This window comes from Triticum dicoccoides, chromosome 7A (assembly GCF_002162155.2).
Source record: "Triticum dicoccoides isolate Atlit2015 ecotype Zavitan chromosome 7A, WEW_v2.0, whole genome shotgun sequence".
In the NCBI taxonomy this organism is placed as follows: Eukaryota; Viridiplantae; Streptophyta; class Magnoliopsida; order Poales; family Poaceae; genus Triticum; species Triticum dicoccoides.
Genome location: NC_041392.1, coordinates 296,926,711 through 296,950,338, shown reverse-complemented (window position 1 = coordinate 296,950,338; position 23,628 = coordinate 296,926,711). Strand labels below are relative to the sequence as shown.

The 23,628-nt window shown below is 43.3% G+C and overlaps 1 protein-coding gene across 1 annotated transcript; it reads left to right on the top strand.

Annotated features, from left to right (window-relative positions):
- Positions 1-19,622: 19,622 nt before the first annotated feature.
- LOC119334741 (ERAD-associated E3 ubiquitin-protein ligase HRD1-like) lies at positions 19,623-23,337 on the top strand. The gene is made up of 7 exons (XM_037607288.1): positions 19,623-20,337; positions 20,390-20,539; positions 20,624-20,827; positions 20,952-21,560; positions 21,663-22,143; positions 22,659-22,708; positions 22,935-23,337. Exons 1-3 carry the CDS (start codon positions 20,033-20,035, stop codon positions 20,814-20,816), a joined length of 648 nt encoding a protein of 215 aa, XP_037463185.1. The 5' UTR covers positions 19,623-20,032; the 3' UTR covers positions 20,817-20,827; positions 20,952-21,560; positions 21,663-22,143; positions 22,659-22,708; positions 22,935-23,337.
- Positions 23,338-23,628: the final 291 nt, after the last annotated feature.

Sequence of the window (23,628 nt, the reverse complement as noted above, 5' to 3'; positions counted from 1 at the left end):
ATAATATGCAAGGGATAACGGAAATGATTCCCAAGCTCTTTGTGATGCTGAAATCGACGAAGGTAGAAATCAAGAAAAGCATCAAGTGTTGATGGTTAACAAGACCGCTAGTTTCAGGAAAATGGTAAAGGGAAGAAGGGGAACTTCGAGAAGAACGACAAGCAAGTTGCTACTCAAGTGAAGAAGCCCAAGTCTGGACCTAAGCCTGAGACTAAGTGCTTCTACTGCAAAGGGACTAGTCACTTGAAGCAGAACTACCCCAAGTATTTGGCGGATAAGAAGGATGGCAAAGTGAACAAAGGTATATTTGATATACATGTTATTGATGTGTACTTTACTAGTGTTTATAGTAACCCCTCAGTATTTGATACTAGTTCAAGTTGCTAAGATTAGTAACTCGAAATGAGAGTTGCAGAATGAACACAGACTAGTTAAGGGTGAAGTGACGATGTGTGTTGGAAGTGGTTCCAATGTTGATATGATCATCATCGCACACTCCCTATACTTTCGGGATTAGTGTTAAATCTAAATAAATGTTATTTGGTGTTTGCGTTGAGCATGAATATGATTTGATCATGTTTGTTGCAATACGGTTATTCATTTAAGTTAGAGAATAATTCTTGTTCTGTTTACATGAATAAAACCTTCTATGGTTATACACCCAATGAAAATGGTTCATTGGATCTCAATCGTTACACATATTCATAATATTGAAACCAAAAGATGCAAAGTTAATAATGATAGTGCAACTTATTTGTGGCACCGCCGTTTAGGTCATATTTGTGTAAAGCGCATGAAGAAACTCCATGCTGATGGGCTTTTGGAACTCACTTGATTATGAATCATTTTGATGCTTGCGAACCATGCCTCATGGGCAAGATGACTAAGACTCCGTTCTCCGGAACAATGGAGCGAGCCACTGACTTATTGGAAATAATACATACCGATGTATGCGGTCCAATGAGTGTTGAGACTCACGGCGGGTATCATTTATTTCTGACCTTCACAGATGATTTGAGCAGATATGTGTATATATACTTGATGAAACATAAGTCTGAAACATTTGAAAAGTTCATATAATTTCAGAGTGAAGTGGAAAATCATCGTAAGAAGAAAATAAAGTTTCTCGATCTGATCGTGGAGGAGAATATTTGAGTTGCGAGTTTGGTCTTCATTTGAAACAATGCGAAATAGTTTCGCAACTCACGCCACCTGGAACACCACAGCGTAATGGTGTGTCCGAACATCATAACCGTACTTTATTAGATATGGTACAATCTATGATGTCTCTTACCGACTTACCACTATCATTTTGGGGTTATGCATTAGAGACAACTGCATTCATGTTAAAAAGGGCACCATCTAAATCCGTTGAGACGACACCGTATGAATTTTGGTTTAGCAAGAAACCTAAGCTGTCTTTTCTTAAAGTTTGGGGTTGCGATGCTTATGTGAAAAAGTTACATCTTGATAAGCTCAAACCCAAGTCATAGAAGTGCGTCTTCATAGGATACCCAAAAGTAACTATTGGGTACACCTTCTATCACATATCCGAAGGCAAGATAATTGTTGCTGAGAATGGATGTTTCTCTCGAAAGAAGCGAGTGGGAGGAAAGTAGAACTTGATGAGGTAATTGTACTTGCTCCCTTGTTGGAAAGTAGTTCATCACTGAAATTTGTTTCTGTGACTCCTACACAAATTAGTGAGGAAGTTAATGATGATGATCATGTAACTTCAGATCAAGTTACTACCGAACCTCGTAGGTCAACCAGAGTGAGACCCGCACCAGAGTGGTAAGGTAATCCTGTTCTGGAGGTCATGTTAATTGACCATGACGAACCTACGAACTATGAGGAAGCGATGATGAGCCCAGATTCCGTGAAATGGCATGAGGCCATGAAATCTGAGATGGGATCCATGTATGAGAACAAAGTGTGGACTTTGGTTGACTTGCCCGATGATTGGCAAGACATAGAAAATAAATGGATCTTCAGGAGGAAGACGGACGCTAATAGTAGTGTTACTATCTACAAAGCTAGACTTGTCGAAAAAGGTTTTGACAAAGTTTAAGGTGTTGACTACGATGAGATTTTCTCACTCGTAGCGATGCTTAAGTCTGTCCGAATCATGTTAGCAAATTGCCACATTTTATGAAATCTGGCAAATGGATGTCAAAACTACATTCCTTAATGGATTTCTTAAAGAAGAGTTGTATATGATGCAACCAGAAGGTTTTGTCGATCCTAAAGGTGCTAACAAAATGTGCAAGCTCCAGTGATCCATCTATGGACTGGTGCAAGCATCTCAGAGTTGGAATATACGCTTTGATGAGTTGATCAAAGCATATAGTTTTATACAGACTTGTGGTGAAGCCTGTATTTACAAGAAAGTGAGTGGGAGCACTACAACATTTTTGATAAATATATGTGAATGACATATTGCTGAACAGAATAATGTAGAATTTTCTGGAAAGCATAAAGGAGTATTTGAAAGGAGTTTTTCAAGTAAAGACCTCAGTGAAGCTACTTACATATTGAGCATCAAGATCTATAGAGATAGATCAAGATCTATAGAGATAGATCAAGATGCTTGATAAGTTTTTTCAATGAGTACATACCTCGACAAGATTTCGAAGTAGTTAAAAATGGAACAGTGAAAGAAAGAGTTCTTACCTATGTTGCAAGGTGTGAAATTGAGTGAGACTCAAAGCCCGACCACGACAAAGATAGAAAGAGAATGAAAGTCATTCCCTATGCCTCAGCCATAGTTTCTATAAAGTATGCCATGCTGTGTACCAGATCGATTGTATACCCTACACTGAGTTTAGCAAGGGAGTACAATAGTGATCTAGGAGTAGATCACTGGACAACGGTCAAAATTATCCTTAGTGGAATAAGGATATGTTTCTTGATTATGGAGGTGACAAAAGGTTCGTCGTAAAGGGTTACATCGATGCAAATTTTGACACTGATCCAGATGACTCTAAGTCTCAATCTGGATACATTTTGAAAGTGGGAGCAATTAGCTAGAGTAGCTCCGTGCAGAGCATTGTTGACATAGAAATTTGCAAAATACATACGGATCTGAATGTGGTAGACCCGTAGACTAAACTTCTCTCACAAGCAAAACATGATCACACCTTAGTACTCTTTGGGTGTTAATCACATAACGATGTGAACTAGATTATGACTCTAGTAAACCCTTAGGGTGTTGGTCACATGACGATGTGAACTATGGGTGTTAATCACATGGTCATGTGAACTATTGGTGTTAAATCACATGGCGATGTGAACTAGGTTATTGACTCTAGTGCAAGTGGGAGACTGAAAGAAATATGCCCAAGAGGCAATAATAGAGTTATTATTTTTTTTCCTTATTTCATGATAAATGTTTATTATTCATGCTAGAATTGTATTAACCGGAAACATAATACATGTGTGAATACATAGACAAACATAGTGTCACTAGTATGCCTCTACTTGACTAGCTCATTGAATCAATGATGGTTATGTTTCCTAACCATAAACAAGAGTTGTCATTTGATTAACGGGGTCACATCATTAGAGAATGATGTATTGACTTGACCCATCTGTTAGCTTAGCACAATGATCGTTTAGTCTGTTGCTATTGCTTTCTTCATGACTTATACATGTTCCTATGACTATGAGATTATGCAACTCCCGTTTACCGGAGGAACACTTTGTGTGCTACCAAACGTCACAACGTGACTGGTCGATTATAAAGGTGCTCTATAGGTGTCTCCGAAGGTACTTGTTGAGTTGGCATATTTCAAGATTAGGATTTGTCACTCCGATTGTCGGAGAGGTATCTCTGGGCCCACTCGGTAATGCACATCACTATAAGCCTTGAAAGCATTGTAACTAATGAGTTAGTTCCGGAATGACGTATTACGGAACGAGTAAAGAGACTTGCCGGTAACGAGATTGAACTAGGTATTGAGATACTGACGATCGAATCTCGGACAAGTAACATACCGGTGACAAAGGGAACAACGTATGTTGTTATGCGGTTTGACCGATAAAGATCTTCGTAGAATATGTGGGAGCCAATATGCGCATCCAGGTTCCGCTATTGGTTATTGACCGGAGACATGTCTTGGTCATGTCTACATAGTTCTCGAACCCGTAGGGTCCGCACGCTTAAAGTTCGATGACGGTTATATTATGAGTTTATGTGTTTTGATGTACCGAAGGTAGTTCAGAGTCCCAGATGAGATCGGGGACATGACGAGGAGTCTCAAAATGGCCGATACGTAAAGATCGATATATTGGACGACTATATTCAGACATTGGAGAGGTTCCGAGTGGTTCGGGTATTTTTCGGAGTACTGGGAAGTTACGGGAATACGGGGAAATAAGTATATGGGCCTTAATGGGCTTTAGGGGAGAGAGAGAGGCAAGCCACCCCCCCCAATGACTAGTCCGAATTGGACTAGGGAGAGGGGTGGCGCCCCCTCCTTCCTTCTCTTCCCTCTTCCCCTTCCTTGTCTCCTACTCCTACTACTTGGAAGGGGAGGAATCCTGCTCCCGGTGGGAGTAGGACTCCTCCAGGGCGCGCCATAGGGGCCGACCCTCTCCCCCTCCTCCACTCCTTTATATACGTGGCCAGGGGGCACCCCATAGACACACCAATTGATCTCTTGGATCTTTTAGCCGTGTGAGGTGCCCCTCTCCACCATAGTCCACCTCGATAATATCATAGCAGTGCTTAGGCGAAGCCCTGCGATGGTAGAACATCCACATCGTCACCACGCCGTCATGCTGACAGAACTCTCCCTCAAAGCTCGGCTGGATCGGAGTTCGAGGGACGTCATCGAGTTGAACGTGTGCAGAACTCGGAGGTGCCGTGCGTTCGGTACTTGATTAGTCGGATCGTGAAGACGTACGAATACATCAACCACGTTGTGCTAACGCTTCCGCTTTCGGTCTATGAGGGTACGTGGACATACTCTCCCCTCTCGTTGCTATGCATCACCATGATCTTGCGTGTGCGTAGGAATTTTTTTGAAATTACTACGTTCCCCAACAGGTACCCCTTAGTCCAGATAGAGGTGATCCGCACTCACGGGATCCTAGATGGGAGGTTGGCTGAGACTCGCGCGCGCCTTCTAAGCGCGACCATCTCCGGATCCACCCCTACCCCATCCTCGCATGGGGTGACTTCGACAGAGGTGGTGGAGATCTATGGTCGCACCCGCTCCCGCACCACCGACTTGCGTGCGCAAAGTGCCTCCCTCGTCCTGGGGTCAAGCAGCCCCCCGATGGCCCCCTGATGTGGATGCTCTTCTGGAACATCCATGGTTTTGGCTAGGATGGCCACCGCCGCCAACTTATCGAGTACATGCGAGACGAGAGAATCGACATAGTGGCCATCAAAGAAACCATGCGTACGGATATTCCAAACGAAGCTAGAGCAGTTGAGCTCTCACCTGTTTGCCTAGCACTGGCTCCCTTCTAGTGGGACCACAGGCCATTCGGGTGGCATCCTTTTAGGCGTAAAGGATGCCACCTTTGAGGTGGGTGGCATGGACATGGGAGAGTTTTTTGTCAGCATGGAGATTTTTGAAAGGTCTCTCAACTTCAAATGGGAGATTGTCATTGTCTATGGCCTCGCCGACCACTGCCATTCCGAGGCCTTTCTCGACGAACTTTTGAGGAAGGTCTTGGACACTCAACTACCTGGGGTGGTTGGGGCGATTTTAACCTTATCCGCTCGGCTGAGGACAAAAGCAATAATCTAGTCAACTACCCTCGGATGCAGATGTTCAACGACTACATCATGGATCTCGGTCTTTGATAAGTAGATAGGGTTGGTGTCAGGTTCACCCGGACCAACCGTCAGGTCGACCTGATGCGGTCCATCCTAGACCATGTCCTCGTGATGCTGGAGTGGGAGCTCCGCTATCTCCTAGCTTCTCTCCAGGCCATCACTAGGATCGGGCCAGATCACGTCCCTATACTCCTCTCTTTAGAGAACGACCGTCCGCCACAACCCCCACGGTTCCACTTCGAGACTTTCTGGGTTAACCAGGATGGGTTTGTCGAGGTTGTCCGTGACCGTTGGATTCCGGACCGCAGTTCTCCTCACCGGTCCCTCTCGGCTGTGGCACTTTTGCGCTAAACGCGCGCCAGTTTATGAAGTGGTGGGAACTAACCTCGGTCGGAATTTAAGGGAGCATAAGAAAGCACTTCTCGACTCCATCTAGGCTTTAGACCTTCGGGCAGACTCCTCGGGCTTGTCTTCCGACAAGTGGCTGCTCTGGTATGATCTTGAGGACCAGCTGACGGTAATTTGGTGTTTGCGTTAAGCATGAATATGATTGGATCATGTTTATTGCAATACGGTTATTCATTTAAGTCAAAGAATAATTGTTGTTCTATTTACATGAATAAAACCTTCTATGGTCATGCACTCAATATAAATGGTTTACAGAATCTCGATCGTAGTGATACACATATTCATAATATTGAAGCCAAAAGATGCAAAGTTAATAATGATAGTGCAACTTATTTGTGGCACTGCCATTTAGGTCATATTGTTGTAAAGCGCATGAAGAAAGTCCATTCTTATGGACTTTTGGAATCACTTGATTATGTATCACTTGGTACTTGCGAACCATGCCTCATGGGCAAGATGACTAAAACGCCGTTCTCCGGAACTATGGAGGGAGCAACAGATTTGTTGAAAATCATACATACTAATGTATGTGGTCTGATGAATATTGAGGCTCGCGGCGGGTATCATTATTTTCTCACCTTCACAGATGATTTGAGCAGATATGGGTATATCTACTTGATGAAACATAAGTCTGAAACATTTGAAAAGTTCAAAGAATTTCAGAGTGAAGTGGAAAATCATCGTAACAAGAAAATAATGTTTCTACGATCTGATCGTGGAGGAGAATATTTGAGTTACGAGTTTGGTCTCATTTGAAACAATGCGGAATAGTTTCGCAACTCACGCCACCAGGAACACCACAGCGTAATGGTTTGTCCGAATGTCATAACCGTACTTTATTAGATATGGTGCGATCTATGATGTCTCTTACCGATTTATCACTATCATGTTGGGGTTATGCATTAGAGACAGCTGCATTTACATTAAATAGGGCGCCATCTAAATCTGTTGAGACGACGCCATATAACTGTGGTTTTGCAAGAAACCAAAGTTGTCATTTCTTAAAGTTTGGGGTTGCGATGCTTATGTGAAAAAGTTTCATCTTGATAAGCTCAAACCCAAATCTAAGAAATGTATCTTCATAGGATACCCAAAGGAAACTGTTGGGTACACCTTCTATCACAGATCCAAAGGCAAGATCTTTGTTGCTAAAAGTGGATCCTTTCTAGAGAAGGAGTTTCTCTCAAAAAAAGTGAGTGGGAGGAATGTAGAACTTGATGAGGTAATTGTACCTTCTCCCGAATTGGAAAGTAGTTCATCACAGAAATCAGTTACTACCGAACCTCATAGGACAACTAGAGTATGGTCCGCACTAGAGTGGTACGGTAATCCATTCTGGAAGTCATGTTACTAGACCATGACGAACCTACGAACTATGAGGAAGCGATGATGAGCCTAGATTCCGCGAAATGGCTTGAGGCCATGAAATCTGAGATGGGATCCATGTATGAGAACAAAGTATGGACTTTGATTGACTTGTCCGATGATCGGTGAGTCATTAAGAATAAATGGATCTTCAAGAGGAAGACAGACGCTGATAGTAGTGTTACTATCTACAAAGCTCGAATTGTCGCAAAATGTTTTTGACAAGTTCAAGGTGTTGACTACGATGAGATTTTTCTCACTCGTATCGATGCTTAAAAGTCTGTCCGAATCATGTTAGAAGTTGCTGCATTTTACGAAATCTGGCAAATGGATGTCAAAATTGTATTCCTTAATGGATTTCTTAAAGAAGAGTTGCATATGACGCAACCAGAAGGTTTTGTCGATCCTAAAGGTGCTAACAAAGTGAGCAAGCTCCAGTGATCCATCTATGGACTGGTGCAAGCATCTCGGAGTTGGAATATATGTTTTGATAAAGTGATCAAAGCATATGGTTTTATACAGACTTGCGGTGAAGCCTGTATTTATAAGAAAGTGAGTGGGAGCACTACAGCATTTCTGATAAGTATATGTGAATGACATATTGTTGACCGGAAATAATGAAGAATTTTCTGGAAAGCATAAAGGAGTGTTTGAAAAGAGTTTTTCAAAGAAAGACCTCGATGAAGCTACTTACATATTTGAGCATCAAGATCTATAGAGATAGATCAAGACGTTTGATATATTTTCAATGAGTACATACCTTGACAATATTTTGAAGTAGTTCAAAATGGAAAAGTCAAAGAAGGAGTTCTTGCCTGTGTTGTAAGGTGTGAAGTTGAGTAAAGACTCAAAACCCGACCACAACAGAAAATAGAAAGAGAATGAAAAGTCATTTCCTATGCCTCAGTCATAGGTTCTATAAAGTATGCTATGCTGTTTACCAGTCCTATTATATACCTTAGCATGATTCTGGCAAAGGGAGTACAATAGTGATCTAGGCGTAGATCACTGGACAGCGGTCAAAATTATCCTTAGTGGACTAAGGAAATATTTCTCGATTATGGAGGTGATAAAAGAGTTCATCGTAAAGAGTTACGTCGATGCAAGCATTTTACCGATCTAGATGACTCTAAGTCTCGATCTGGATACATATTGAAAGTGGGAGAAATTAGCTAGACTAGCTCCGTGCAGAGCATTGTAGACATCGAAATTTGCGAAATACATATGGATCTGAATGTTGCAGACCCATTGACTAAATTTCTCTCATAGGCAAAACATGATCACTCTTTGGGTGTTAATCACATAGCGATGTGAACTAGATTATTGACTCTAGTAAACCCTTTGGGTGTTAGTCACATGTAGATGTGAACTAATCACATAAAGATGTGAACTAGATTATTGACTCTAGTGCAAGTGGGAGACTTAAGGAAATATTCCCTAGACGCAATAATAAAGCTATTATTTATTTCCTTATATCATGATAAATGTTTATTATTCATGCTAGAATTGTATTAACCGAAAACTTAGTACATGTGTGAATACATAGACAAACAGAGTGTCACTAGTATGCCTCTACTTGACTAGCTCGTGGAATCAAAGATGGTTAAGTTTCCTAGCCATAGACATGAGTTGTCATTTGATTAAGGGGTCACATCATTAGAGAATGATGTGATTGACTTGACCCATTCCGTTAGCTTAGCACTTGACCATTTTAGTTTACTTCTATTGCTTTCTTCATAACTTATACATGTTCCTATGACTATGAGATTATGCAACTCCCGATTACCGGAGGAACACTTTGTGTGCTACCAAACGTCAGAACGTAATTGGGTGATTATAAAGGTGCTCTACAGGTGTCTCCGATGGTACTTGTTGCTTTGGCATAGATCGAGATTAGGATATGTCACTCCGGTTGTCGGAGAGGTATCTCTGGGCCCTCTCAGTAATGCACATCACTATAAGCCTTGCAAGCAATGTAACAAATGAGTTAGTTGCGGGATGATGCATCACGGAACAAGTAAAGAGACTTTCTGGTAACGAGATTGAACTAGGTATTGAGATACCGACGATCGAATCTCGGGCAAGTAACATACCGATGACAAAGGGAACAATGTATGTTGTTATGCGGTTCGACCGATAAAGATCTTCGTAGAATATGTAGGAGCCAATATGGGCATCCAGGTTCCGTTATTGGTTATTGACTAGAGAAGTGTCTCGGTCATGTCTACATAGTTCTCTAACCCATAGGGTCCGCACGCTTAACGTTCATTGACGATGTAGTATTAATGAGTTATGTATGTTGGTAACCGAATGTTGTTCGGAGTTCCAGATAAGATCACTTGACATGACGAGGAACTCCGGAATGGTCTGGAGGTAAAGTTTGATATATGGGATAATAGTGTTTGGTCTCCGGAAGGGTTCCGGAATTCACCGGAAGGGATTCCGGATGTTTCCCGAAATGTTTGGGTACGAGAACAGTTTATTTGGGCCAAAGGGGAAAGCCAACAAGGTTTTGGAAAGTGCAAAAGGAAGTTTTGCGGAGTCCAGGGCCAGACGCCAGGGTCCTTGGCGTCTGGGTCCAGACACCGGGAACGCGAACCCTGGCGTCTGGCCCTGGAGTCCGAGAAGGACTCTTGCCTTTCGGGTGAAGCCGACTTTGTGGAGGCTTTTACTCCAAGTTTCGACCCCAAGGCTGAACATATAAATAGAGTGGTAGGGCTAGCACCCAAGAGACTTCAACAAACACCAAGCCGGTGTGCCGGCAACCCCGTCCCCTCTAGTTTAACCTCCGTGATAGTTTTCGTAGTGCTTAGGCGAAGCCCTGCGGAGATTGTTCTTCACCAACACTGTCACCATGTCGTCGTGCTACGGGAACTCATCTACTACTTCGCCCCTCTTGCTGGATCAAGAAGGCGAGGACGTCATCGAGCTGAACGTGTGCTGAACGCGGAGGTGCTGTACATTCGGTACTTGATCGGAACGGATCGTGAAGGTGTACGACTACATCAACCGCGTTGATAAACGCTTCCGCTTTCAGTCCACGAGGGTACGTAGACATACTCTCCCCTATCGTTGCTTTGCATCACCATGATCTTGCATGTGCGTTGGAATTTTTTTGAAATTACTATGTTCCCCAATAGCCGGAGCTCGGCTGGTTGCGGGTGCGGGGCTCCAGCAAGCAGGCGAGCGAGTAGAGGGGCTAGGCGACCTCCTCGAGGTACCAAGAGCGCGATGCGGTGCAAGGGCGCGGGTGGTTCGAGCTTAGGCCATGGCGGCGACAAAGTCGAGCGGCGGTGAGCTTCGATCACGGTGGGGAACGGTGCTACAGCACGGAATCAAGCGAGAGGAAGAAGGGGAAACAAAGAGAAGCTCACGGTGGATCTGCAGGGATGGTAAGTGGGGCCGGGGAGGCAGCAAGGCGAGCACGGGGTCGCCGGAGATCTCGGTCGGCCGTGGTTGAAGGCGATGGCAGTGACGGTGTAGCAGGGTGCCCGGCGATGCGTGGCTCGATGCAGATGTAGCAGGATACGCGATGGATCTCGAGGACACGTCGGGGATGAAAAACGACGGTGGTGGCTACGATGGTGCTCGGCGGCGCGCTGCGTTGCGCTCGGGTGTGAGGTGGAGAGGAACCAGAGGAGGGGAAAGCGACCAGGAGAAGTGAGGGAGAGAGGCGGGGGGGGGTGCGTGGCACGCGTGAAGGCGTCCACGATGTCAGGGACGGAGGCGGGTAGGCAAGAGGTGCCCGGCGCGTGGTCACGCGCGTCGGGCATGCGCCCTCGTCCTCCTGGCAGAGGAGGAAGACGACAGGGAGGCGCTGGTGGCCTGGGCCGGCTAGCTACAGTGCTGGGCGCAGGTGAGATCTCTCTCTCTCTCTGTGTGTCTTTCTATTTTGTTTTCTCTTTTCTACTTTTTGCAGTTTGTTTGTGATTTAGTTTTAACACCAAATCAATTTTAAACTTCATGAATAAGTGGACTCATACAAAGCCACACAACAATTTTCAGAATTATTGAACATAATACCAAAGTTGTCGGGACCCCGATCCTAAGTCACACCGATCTAGCATGTAACACATCATATCACCTTGCGGCCTCACACACGGTATTCCAACGGGTGCCACCTTACCTGGCCCGGGACCGTTTGCGCCTTATGGCTCACATATATGATAGTGTCGCTAGCATCCATATGATAGAGAACCCGGGCCGACATGACTAGTCGTGAATCCAAAGTGGCACTAACTTACAGGGACACACATACATGACCCAGCAACGAATGTGTCGGTCATCAGCGAGTGAATCCGGGCTGTAGCAAGCTAACAGGACTCCAGAAGACACCACGTGACATTTCCTCATAGGGACAGACACAGGAACGAAGAAGGACACATGCCGGCCAGCCTAAGTGTTCCGGAGCAGTAGCAAGCTACCATGGCTTAGTGAAAGCACTAGGAGACATTTCCCTATAAGGAAGGCTGCCAAGAATAAAGAACTAGCTGTCGGACCCCACACATAGCAATACACATTACACATACGCATAACATGCAAGTATGTGATGTACAACATGGCATCACAACATAACTCACCAACTCATATAGATAAAGGCCCAGAAGAGCCACATCGCATTTATTACAAACAGGGGTCACATGACCCATCATTCAGAGCATACAAGCAACAGAAGCATAACATGCATGTCTGAGTACAGACAACTATAAATGAAAAAGGCTGAGAAGCCTGACTATCTACAACACCCTCCCAAGGGTACAAGATCGTAGCTGAGGTAACAAGCTACTCGTCAAAGTCCATGAGGAACTACTAGTGAGACCGAGGTCTCCTCTGCAAAACATAAATAAAGCAAACGTGAGTACAAAGGTACTTAGCAAGACTTACATCAGATCCTATCATACATGCATTAGTATCAAGAAGGCAATGTGGGGTTTGGCTGCAGCAAGCCAGCTTTGACTCAGTGGTTATCCTGTTCTATGACTACGAGGAACTTCTTTGAGGTGAGAAAGAGCACACGAGTCCACTAATCACCACATCAATACACTACTATGGATTCATTCCCGTCTCCCTACGAGAAGGCCATCCATAGCACTCACACTTTTCTTGAGCATTTTAGAGTATCCACTTCAAGTTGTCTATGTACCATAAAAGTGTCCAAGTATCCATAACCGAGGACGCGGCTATTCGAATAGATCATGTTAACCCTGCAGGGGTGTACTTCACACACGCCCTCGCCACTTACCGCCATGTACACGTCATGTATCTTGGCAACCTTCAAGCGGAAGCCCGGCGAGGGTGTCGGCCACGACCTAACAAACCACGCAAGACCCTAGTCTAGGTTTATCGCCTATTCGGGTTCCATCCGCAAGGAGATCCGGCCGGGGTTTCACTCACGGCCCCAAATGATGTGTGCAGGGTTCCCGAGCCCACATCGCCGGATGGATCTACGCTTTGTACATCGTGCCACGATGCCTAGTGTGTCCCAAGTCCACCCTGCCGGGTGCCACTCAGTAGAAAAATAGCACTACCTACAAACACCAGAAACTAGTTGCAACTCCTGGACAGATATCGAGGAGGTTAATAAGCCGAGAGAGGTCGAGTTACCGGAACCCAATGTGTGGTAGTAGCTAGTCTTGGACAACATACACAGAACTCGGTGCTTAAGGATGATCCCAATGAGACAACCCACCATGTACTCCTACATGGCCTCTCACCGCTACCTTTACCAAATCATGTTCACACGCTTAACTCTCATCATCAGAACATGGCATAACACTCCAATTCATTCCCAATGAACCGGACCTGACAAAACTCTAAGCAATAGCAGGCATGGAATTTTAGGAACAGAACATGGCTCGATCAACTCCTACACATGCTAGGGGGTTTCAACTATTTACTGTGGCAATGATAGGTCATGCAGAGGAATGGGTTCAACTACCGCAACACAAAGTAGCGGTTGAATCGTTGTTGTTCTAATGCACTAAAAGAGAGCAGGAGCGAGAGAGTGGGATTGTATTGGAATGACCAAGGAGGTTTTGCTTGCTTGGTAGATCAACAAGGGGGCACTGCTCCTCTGACAGGTACTCTGGAACGGTCTTTGGAGCAGGACCTATCGAGAAGGACGGTGCTGGCAATGAGTACACAAGCATATGCAACAATATGATGCATGATCATGGCATGTAGATGTGATGTGGTTTATGCTAATGCATCTAGCAACAAGTTCAATGGAGCTCATTTGAATCAAGGATTCAAATGCCACTCCAAACTTAAGCATCTTACATGCCCTTTATGTGTTTTCACTTATACAATAGGTATAAGTTGGGTTGTCATGCATGAAACTTGTACATATGGATAGATTTAATTTTTCTGATAAATTTTCATATATAAATTATTTCAATCTGAGCTACAATTGATTTACTGTGATTTTTTGAAGTTTATAACATTTCCTGGAATTTCCTGAATTATTTTAAACCCAGAAAATCACTTATTGCGTCAGCACTGCGTCATGCCTGCGTCAGCAGGTCAACTGCGCTAACTGGGGTCAAACCTGACATGTGGGGTCCACACATCAGTGCCGTGGGTTTTAAACAGGGTTTAGTTTTATCTTAATTGTGTTGTACAACATGGCATCACAACATAACTCAACAACTCATATAGATAAAGGCGGAGAAGAGCCACATAGCATTTATTACAAACAGGGGTCACATTACCCATCATTCAGATCATACAAGCAAAGGAAGCATAACATGCATGTCTGAGTACAGACAACTATAAATGAAAAAGGCTGAGAAGCCTGACTATCTACAAGACCCTCCCAAGGGTACAAGATCGTAGCTGAGGTAACAAGCTACTCGTCGAAGTCCATGAGGAAATACTAGTGAGACCAAGGTCTCCTATGCAAAACATAAATAAATCAAACGTGAGTACAAAGATACTTAGCAAGACTTACATCAGATCCTATCATACATGCATTAGTATCATGAAGGCAATATGGGGTTTGGCTGCAGCAAGCCAGCTTTGACTCAGTGGCTATCCTGTTCTACGACTACGAGGAACTTCTTTGAGGTGAGAAAGCGCACACGAGTCCACTAATCACCACAACAATACACTACTATGGATTCATTCCCGTTTCCCTACGAGAAGGCCATCCATAGCACTCACACTTTTCTTGAGCATTTTAGAGTATCCACTTCAAGTTGTCTACGTACCATATATAAGTATCCAAGTATCCATAACCAAGGATGTGGCTATTCGAATACATCATGTTAACCCTGCAGGGGTGTACTTCTTCACACACGCTCTCGCCACTTACCGCCAGGTACACATCATGTATCTCGGCAACCTTCAAGCGGAAGCCTGGCGAGGATGTTGGCCATGACCTGACTGACCACGCAAGACCCTAGTCCAGGTTTAACGCCTATTCAGGTTCCATCCGCAAGGAGATCCGGCCGGGGTTTCACTCAGGGCCCAAATGATGTGTGCACGGTTCCCAAGCCCACCTCATCGGATGGATCTACGCTTGGTACACCGTGCCATAGTGCCTAGTCCGTCCCACGTCCACCCTGCCAGGTGCCACTCGGTAGAAAAGTAGCACTACCTACAAACACCTGAAACTAGTTGCAACTCTTGGACAGAGATCGAGGCGGTTAATAAGCCGAGAGAGGTCGAGTTACCGGAACCCAATGTGTGGTAGTAGCTAGTCTTGCACAACATACACAGAACTCGGTTCTTAAGGACGGTCCCAATGAGACAACCCACCATGTACTCCTACATGGCCTCTCACCGCTACCTTTACCAAATCGTGTTCACACGCTTAACTCTCAACATCAGAACATGGCATAACACTCCAATTCATTCCCAATGAATCGAACCTGACACAACTCTAAGCAATAGTAGGCATGGCATGGTAGGAACACAATATGGCTCAATCAACTCCTACACATGCTAGTGGGTTTCAACTATTTACTCTGGCAATGATAGGTCATGCAGAGGAATGGGTTCAACTACCGCAACACAATGTAGCAGTTGAATCGTTGTTGTTCTAATGCAATAAAAGAGAGCAGGAGCGAGAGAGTGGGATTGTATCGGAATGACCAAGAAGGTTTTGCTTGCTTGGTAGATCAACAAGGGGGGCACTACTCCTCTGACAGGTACTCTGGAACGGTCTCCGGAGCAGGACCTAGAAAGAAGGACGGTGCCGGCAATCAGTACACAAGCATATGCAACAATATGATGCATGATCATGGCATGTAGATGTGATGTGGTTTATGCTAATGCATCTAGCAACCAGTTCAATGGACTCATTTGAATCAAGGATTCAAATGCCACTCCAAACTTAAGCATCTTACATGCCCTTTATGTGTTTTCACTTATACAATAGGTATAAGTTGGGTTGTCATGCATGCAACTTGTACAGATGGATAGATTGAAATTTTTCTGATAAGTTTTCATGTATAAATTATTTCAATCTGAGCTACGGTTGATTTACAGTGATTTTTTGAAGTTTATAATATTTCCTGGAATTTCCTGAATTATTTTAAACCCAGAAAATCACTTATTGCGTCAGCACTACGTCATGCCTGCATCCGCAGGTCAACTGCGCTAACTGGGGTCAAACCTGACATGTGGGGTCCACACGTCAGTGCCACAAGTTTTAAACAGGGGTTAGTTTTATATTAATTGTGTTGTACAACATGCCATCACTACATAACTCAACAACTCATATAGATAAAGGCCCAGAAGTGCCACATAGCATTTATTACAAATAGGGGTCACATTACCCATCATTCAGATCATACAAGCAACGAAAGCATAACATGCATGTCTGAGTACAGACAACTATAAATGAAAAAGGCTGAGTAGCCTGACTATCTACAAGACCCTCCCAAGGGTACAAGATCGTAGCTGAGGTAACAAGCTACGCGTCGAAGTCCATGAGGAACTACTAGTGAGACCAAGGTCTCCTATGCAAAACATAAATAAATCAAACGTGAGTACAAAGATACTTAGCAAGACTTACATCAGATCCTATCATACATGCATTAGTATCATGAAGGCAATATGGGGTTTGGCTGCAGCAAGCCAGCTTTGACTCAGTGGCTATCCTGTTCTACGACTACGAGGAACTTCTTTGAGGTGAGAAAGCGCACACGAGTCCACTAATCACCACAACAATACACTACTATGGATTCATTCCCGTTTCCCTACGAGAAGGCCATCCATAGCACTCACACTTCTCTTGAGCATTTTAGAGTATCCACTTCAAGTTGTCTACGTACCATATATAAGTATCCAAGTATCCATAACCGAGGACGCGGCTATTTGAATAGATCATGTTAACCCTGCAGGGGTGTACTTCTTCACACACGCTCTCGCCACTGACCGCCATGTACACGTCATGTATCTTGGCAACCTTCAAGCAGAAGCCTGGCGAGGGTGTTGGCCATGACCTGACTAACCACGCAAGACTCTAGTCCAGGTTTATCGCCTATTCGGGTTCCATCCGCAAGGAGATCCGGCCGGGGTTTCACTCACGGCCACAAACTATGTGTGCATGGTTCCCAAGCCCACCTCACCGGATGGATCTACGCTTGGTACACCGTGCCATGGTGCCTAGTCTGTCCCAAGTCCACCCTGCCAGGTGCCACTCGGTAGAAAAGTAGCACTACCTACAAACACCTAAAACTAGTTGCAACTCTTGGACAGAGCTCGAGGCGGCTAATCAGCCGAGAGAGGTCGAGTTACCGGAACCCAATGTGTGGTAGTAGCTAGTCTTGGACAACATACACAGAACTCAGTTCTTAAGGACGGCCCCAATGAGACAACCCACCATGTACTCCTACATGGCTTGTCACCGCTACCTTTACCAAATCATGTTCACACGCTTAACTCCCAGCATCAGAACATGGCATAACACTCCAATTCATTCCCAATGAATCGCACCTGACACAACTCTAAGCAATAGCAGGCATGGCATGGTAGGAACACAACATGGCTCAATCAACTCCTACACATGCTAGTGGGTTTCAACTATTAACTGTGGCAATGATAGGTCATGCAGAGGAATGGGTTCAACTACCACAACACAATGTAGCAGTTGAATCATTGTTGTTCTAATGCAATAAAAGAGAGCAGGAGTGAGAGAGTGGGATTGTATCTGAATGACCAAGGAGGTTTTGCTTGCCTGGTAAATCAACAAGGGGGGAACTACTCCTCTGACAGGTACTCTGGAACGGTCTCCGGAGCAGGACCTATCAAGAAGGACGGTGCCGGCAATCAGTACACAAGCATATGCAACAATATGATGCATGATCATGGCATGTAGATGTGATGTGGTTTATGCTAATGCATCTAGCAACAAGTTCAATGGAGCTCATTTGAATCAAGGATTCAAATGCCACTCCAAACTTAAGCATCTTACATGCCCTTTATGTGTTTTCACTTATACAATAGGTATAAGTTGGGTTGTCATGCATGAAACTTGTACAGATGAATAGATATAAATTTTTCTGATAAATTTTCATATATAAATTATTTCAATCTGAGCTACGGTTGATTTACTGTGATTTTTTGAAGTTTATAACATTTCCTGGAATTTCCTGAATTATTTTAAACCCAGAAAATCACTTATTGCGTTAGCACTGCGTCATGCCTGCATCAGCAGGTCAACTGTGCTAACTAGGGTCAAACCTGACATGTGGGGTCCACACGTCAGTGCCACGGGTTTTAAACATGGGTTAGTTTTATCTTAATTGTGTTGTACAACATGTCATCACAACATAACTCAACAACTCATTTAAACCTATAAGGATGCTAGCCGACCCTCCTCCACAGAGCTCCCCCGATTTTGTGCAGTTCTGGCCGTCCGATCTGGCCTTTGACTTGTTTGTGCCATTGGATCTTCACCTTTAGTGAATTTTATTTTCACCACGCAGTGGTTTTTTTTGGCCTATGACTGGTGGGCTCGTCCGTCGTATGGATTGGCTGAGTGAGATGCGCTCATGTGCGAAAGAATTGCCCAACCCGCTCGCCCCACGCGCCGCGCACACACCACGCACTGCATGAACCCTAGCCTCCAATCCTCTGCCGGCACACCCCCACTCCTCCCTCGCTCCACTGCAGCCGCCGCACCTCTCTCTCCTCCGTTCGCTCTTCTCCCTCATTCACCACAGCCACAGCCCCAGGAGCTCCGTTGTCCCTGTCGAGGAGATCCATGGCCTCCCGAGGTGCTCATCTGCTCAGGTCGCGAGGAAGCCGGGGCAGGAGGAGACCTCGTCGCGAGGGAGCTGAGGGAGGAGGAGCTCAACCCAAGAGGAGAGGATGCCAGCCAGGGAGTCATCTTGGCTCAACGCCGTCCTTCGTGTCTTGAACCTAGCACCATAGGCGGCTCGTTTAGTGGCGCAGCGGACGGCGGCCTCAGCGGGTGGGTGACGGTAGCCGCAGCTAGTGCATGACCTCGCATCCTGGGTGCATGCTCGATTAGCTCGCGTCTTCACGGTCTTCAGGTGCGCAGGTGAGTCCCCAACCATCTCATTCATTTTTCCTTTGAGGATGCAAATGCGAGCACTAACTGTTTATAAAAATGCTCAAGGAGAACTGCTCAGAGGAGGGCAGTATGTGTGGAAGTTATTAGTTGATTCCTAACAAAGAAAAGTAAATATACTTTTAGTGTTTTTGTTGGTTTCATTTGCATATAATTAGAGTAAACTACACTGGATCCACATACTTTCTCCAGCTCCCTTGAAAATTAATGTATTTGGCCCCCCATTTTACTGTCAATTTGTAGTATGCTTTCTTATGCTTGAGTGGTCAACAGGTTTTAGGTTTGAGCAGCTAATTGTAAAATTTAAAAGTATAAGGGACAAGATAAATTGTGATCTTGCATTGTCTACTCCTCTATTGATGTGGCTCTTGATTTCTGAAGCTCCCAGGATTTAATAAGCTGCCTTGGGCTTCATTGGACAAATGATGTACCTGGAGCAATAAAACATGCAAGTCTTTTATTTTAAACACTAGAAGCATTAAGTTATCAGGTACTAAAACATCTGAACTATGTTAATTGTTTGTCCTTTGATGGCAGTGTAGATTGGCATTGAAGCCCGATGGCCTTTTTCTTGCACCAGTTATTCTCTCGTGTGTGCTCCAGTGTTGATAATCTTTTGGGACCATTTTTTCCGTAATTGCTTATACAGATATGTAATTAGTTGCACATACATACATACATACATGATTCTGGGAGGAAATTACTTTCTTTGATCTGTTCTTTATAAATGTTTTTTCACTGCTTATTTAATATAGATATTTCATTTCTTGCATAAGCATATATGATTCTGTGAGCAAATTATCTTCACTGGTCTGTTTTAGAGAGATGTTTGATTAGCTGCACAACATACATAGTTCTGTTAGTAATTTGTTTTCCCTGGTTATCTTGATATTCAGTTCTGTTGGTAACCGTTTGCATGGTGGGTCATGTTAGCAATGGGTATAAGGGTATCCAGTGCCCAACCTTTATATTTTTATCAGGTGTATTCACCACTATGCATGTGTATATGTTGTTGGCCTAACTGTATACATTTTGTTGGTGTGATGATTCGTCCTCTAAAAATTTACATTGTGTCCTGTTGTGCTAGATGTTTGAGGTTTGGCTTTAAAAATAAGCTATTTCTAACGGAAGGTCAATGGGAGAAAAAGGCAGTGTATACATTTTATTTGGAGCTTATCTGTGACCTTGCGCACTTATCTTTATATATGCTCTTCTTCATAGATATCTTCCTGTCGGTTGTCTTATGAAGATCTTTCCCTATATCTGATTTTATACCATATCAGGAACCATGGTGTCCCACTGCACTTGATCCGTGAGCTGTATGAGACCTTGCACAACTTCAAAATTCGTGTTTCAGATTATGTGCACCATAGAAAGATAACTTCCACCATGAATGGACGCTTTCCAGATGCTACAGCAGATGAGCTTAATGTGTGAGTTATTTAATTTCACTGGCATTGTTTCAGTTTATTCAACTATGGTTCTTGTTTATGATTTAGATATATTTATGGATTCAGGAGTGATGTTACATGTATTATCTGTCGTGAAGAGATGACAACAGCAAAGAAGCTGCTTTGTGGGCACTTGTTTCATGTGCATTGTCTGAGGTCATGGCGAGAGCGCCAACATACTTTCCCCACATGTAGATCTCCCATTGCCCCCCGGACAATGGACGTGATCCATCAGTGCGACAACATGAAGCTCAACTAGGAGTTAGCTTGGTGAGCTTCCTTTTGTTGTTCCATTTTTTGTTTTGAATTTTTCTACTTAACCATTTCTATCAGTGAGTGCTACAATTGGCAAATAGTTTTTATGTGGTTCCTAATTTAGTGTGAGGAAAAATAGCTGCAGGCATTGGTGCTCCAGGTTCAGAAGGAGTAACAAGCAAGAACGTGAACAGGAGCCCCACAAAACTTGAGGCCTACGTGAACAGGCGCCCAACAAAAAAGGCAATCTTCGTTGAATGTTGTAACATATTTACAACAAGTTCTCAGATTTGGGTGGAATGTGCATGCTTTACAGTTACTCCCTCCGTCCCAAAATAAGTGACTCAACTTTGTACTAGCTTCAGTACAAAATTGAGTCACTTATTTTGGGACGGAGGGAGTACCTTGCAAGTGTCGTGATGTTACATAGATATTTTTGTATCTATATGAATGTCAGACCCTGTGTGATTGATCTTATTTTATTCCTATGTGAGAACTAGCTCTCCTTTAGTAATTTAGTACTTTTATACTAAACTGAACTAGGAATAGTTTGATTGTGCTCTATAGGACAGTGTGATTTCTTCTCATAGAATGTTGTCATCTATATCTTGTTGAATGTACATAACTATATTTTGCATGATAATATGTTTTTGTTGTGCCAGTCATATAAGTTATTTATTTTCTACAGGTTGTTACATCTCCAAAGAGGATTCCAGCAGCAAAACTTCATGGTCAGCTTGAATGGAAGGTAGTCCAAGAGCTCTATGATGTTGATTTCTTTACAAACATTATGGGAAGTGGACTTCATTTTGATTGGCGACACATTCCTAATTTACTGCTCATTTCGTAGTTGTACAAAAAAATGCCTGGGCGTGCAAGTTTTATGTGAAAATGATGCGCCGGTGGTTGGAAGAATGGAAAATCAGATGGCTGTCGGATTGCAAGCACATAGGGCATTTCTTATGTGGCATACAGTTCATAAAAACTTCCTGAATTGAGTGTTTATTTTCAGTTCTATGCTTTGTTAGACTACTAGAGCTAGAGATGCTAAAATCCTAGATGATGCTAGATGGTGTAATGGCATTAGTGCTGAATTATATTACAAAATGTACAAATTGGATAAGTATAACAAATCTCAAATCTATTAGATTTGTATGTTTTTATTCATAATCATCAGTCTACAATCACCACTCTGCTCTGGCTTTCACTTTGCAGCCCTCGCTCAAGTCTTACTCTGCCTCGCCTAGCTGCCACTCTCTTCTAGAGTGGTTGTGCCCCACCATGCGCAAGGTATTCACCAAGAACCAGAAGGTGCTCTTTGGACACCATGGGTATGGCTACATTCGTGGCTGGAGGAAATTTGCGGCCATTTCAATTCAGCCTTTTTTACACCTACCAGTGTATTCATAATAATTATGATATATGCATACCACATTATTAGTCTTCACCTTTTTTACATACTACTCCCATTTGAATACACTTTTAGAAAAAGTAAACATACCTATGGAAGACACATTCTTGTATGTATACTTCTTTTTGAAGTATTTAAAAAGCTCAGTTTACAGAGTATGGGTTGGTTACTACGTTGGAGTAATCATGGACATCTCAAATTTAGCGCCTAGGATTCCTATTTTGTCTGATGTGAGTATCTCTTGGTCAGTCCTCAGATTACAAATTTGAAAATAACTCTCCTGAAAACGTGGCAAAACTCACATGTGGTCTATAAAGAAATATTTGATGATCTTGCTTAATAACTTGCTAGCAAGCAGAAAATATATCATGTTAGCACCATTCATGTATCCGCTTTCACAGACCATCTGACATGACTTCTTATTAATTTTGATAGGATGCTAAGGGCTGCAAGAAATAAAATAGTATGTTACATTTTGCCTACAGGTAAGGAAACCTGTACCTTATTTCTGCAAAGATGTGCTCTATTTTTTTATTCCATGAGTATTTGCATTCCCTATAGAAGCTGACTGGTTATATTTATGTTTAGTACACCATCATAGTCTCCCAAATACTGCACTCATTTATACTTTCCCGCCCATGTTTAAAATAGTGTGTTTTAGTTCTGATTACAACCATATAGGTATTCATGTATAAGATCGTTTTCTTTCAGTTCTGGTTAAATCATCTTGGATGATCAATCAAATTTCCGGTGATGATACCCTAGCGGATCAGGCTTTTAAACCACTATCACTTTCCTGACAGAAGTTGTGCATGTAGTACAGGTTTTCAGTTCAGCAAGCTCTTTTTTAGTTAGAGATCAATTTTGAAGACTAACATGTCATATGAATGCTCCCAGCTTAGCAAAAGCCTTGATCTTTCCAATTTTGTAAGTTGAGGGAATACTTTGCTACTTCAAAATCTCCAGATAAAAGTTGAAGAATTCATACGATAGTTGATTGGAAACATATATCTAGCAGTTCATTTTTTCATGCGCACAATGGGATAAATTGATGTAACACAAGCCTTTACAACTTAGTGCTGTTGTTATTAGAATCAGGAAACTTGCTTTGTTACCGTACTTAGAGTTGCCGATTGCTTACTATAGTAATAGCCAGGAAGGTTTGTAGTCAACTTATCTGCAGTTGTAATTAGTTGACTTATGCTCCTTAAATTGTTGTTCTTTGGTGACCAGTGAATGGGCAATTGACTCTTGCGTATATGGTTGATCTAATTGTTGGGAAAATCTTCAGCACATTGTAATGTGAAAGGTTTTACCCCGCAAAAAATAAAAGTATGAAAGATTTTGATTTTTTTCTCGGGACTTCTTCATACACTTTTTACTATTGTATTCACTATAGTTTTCC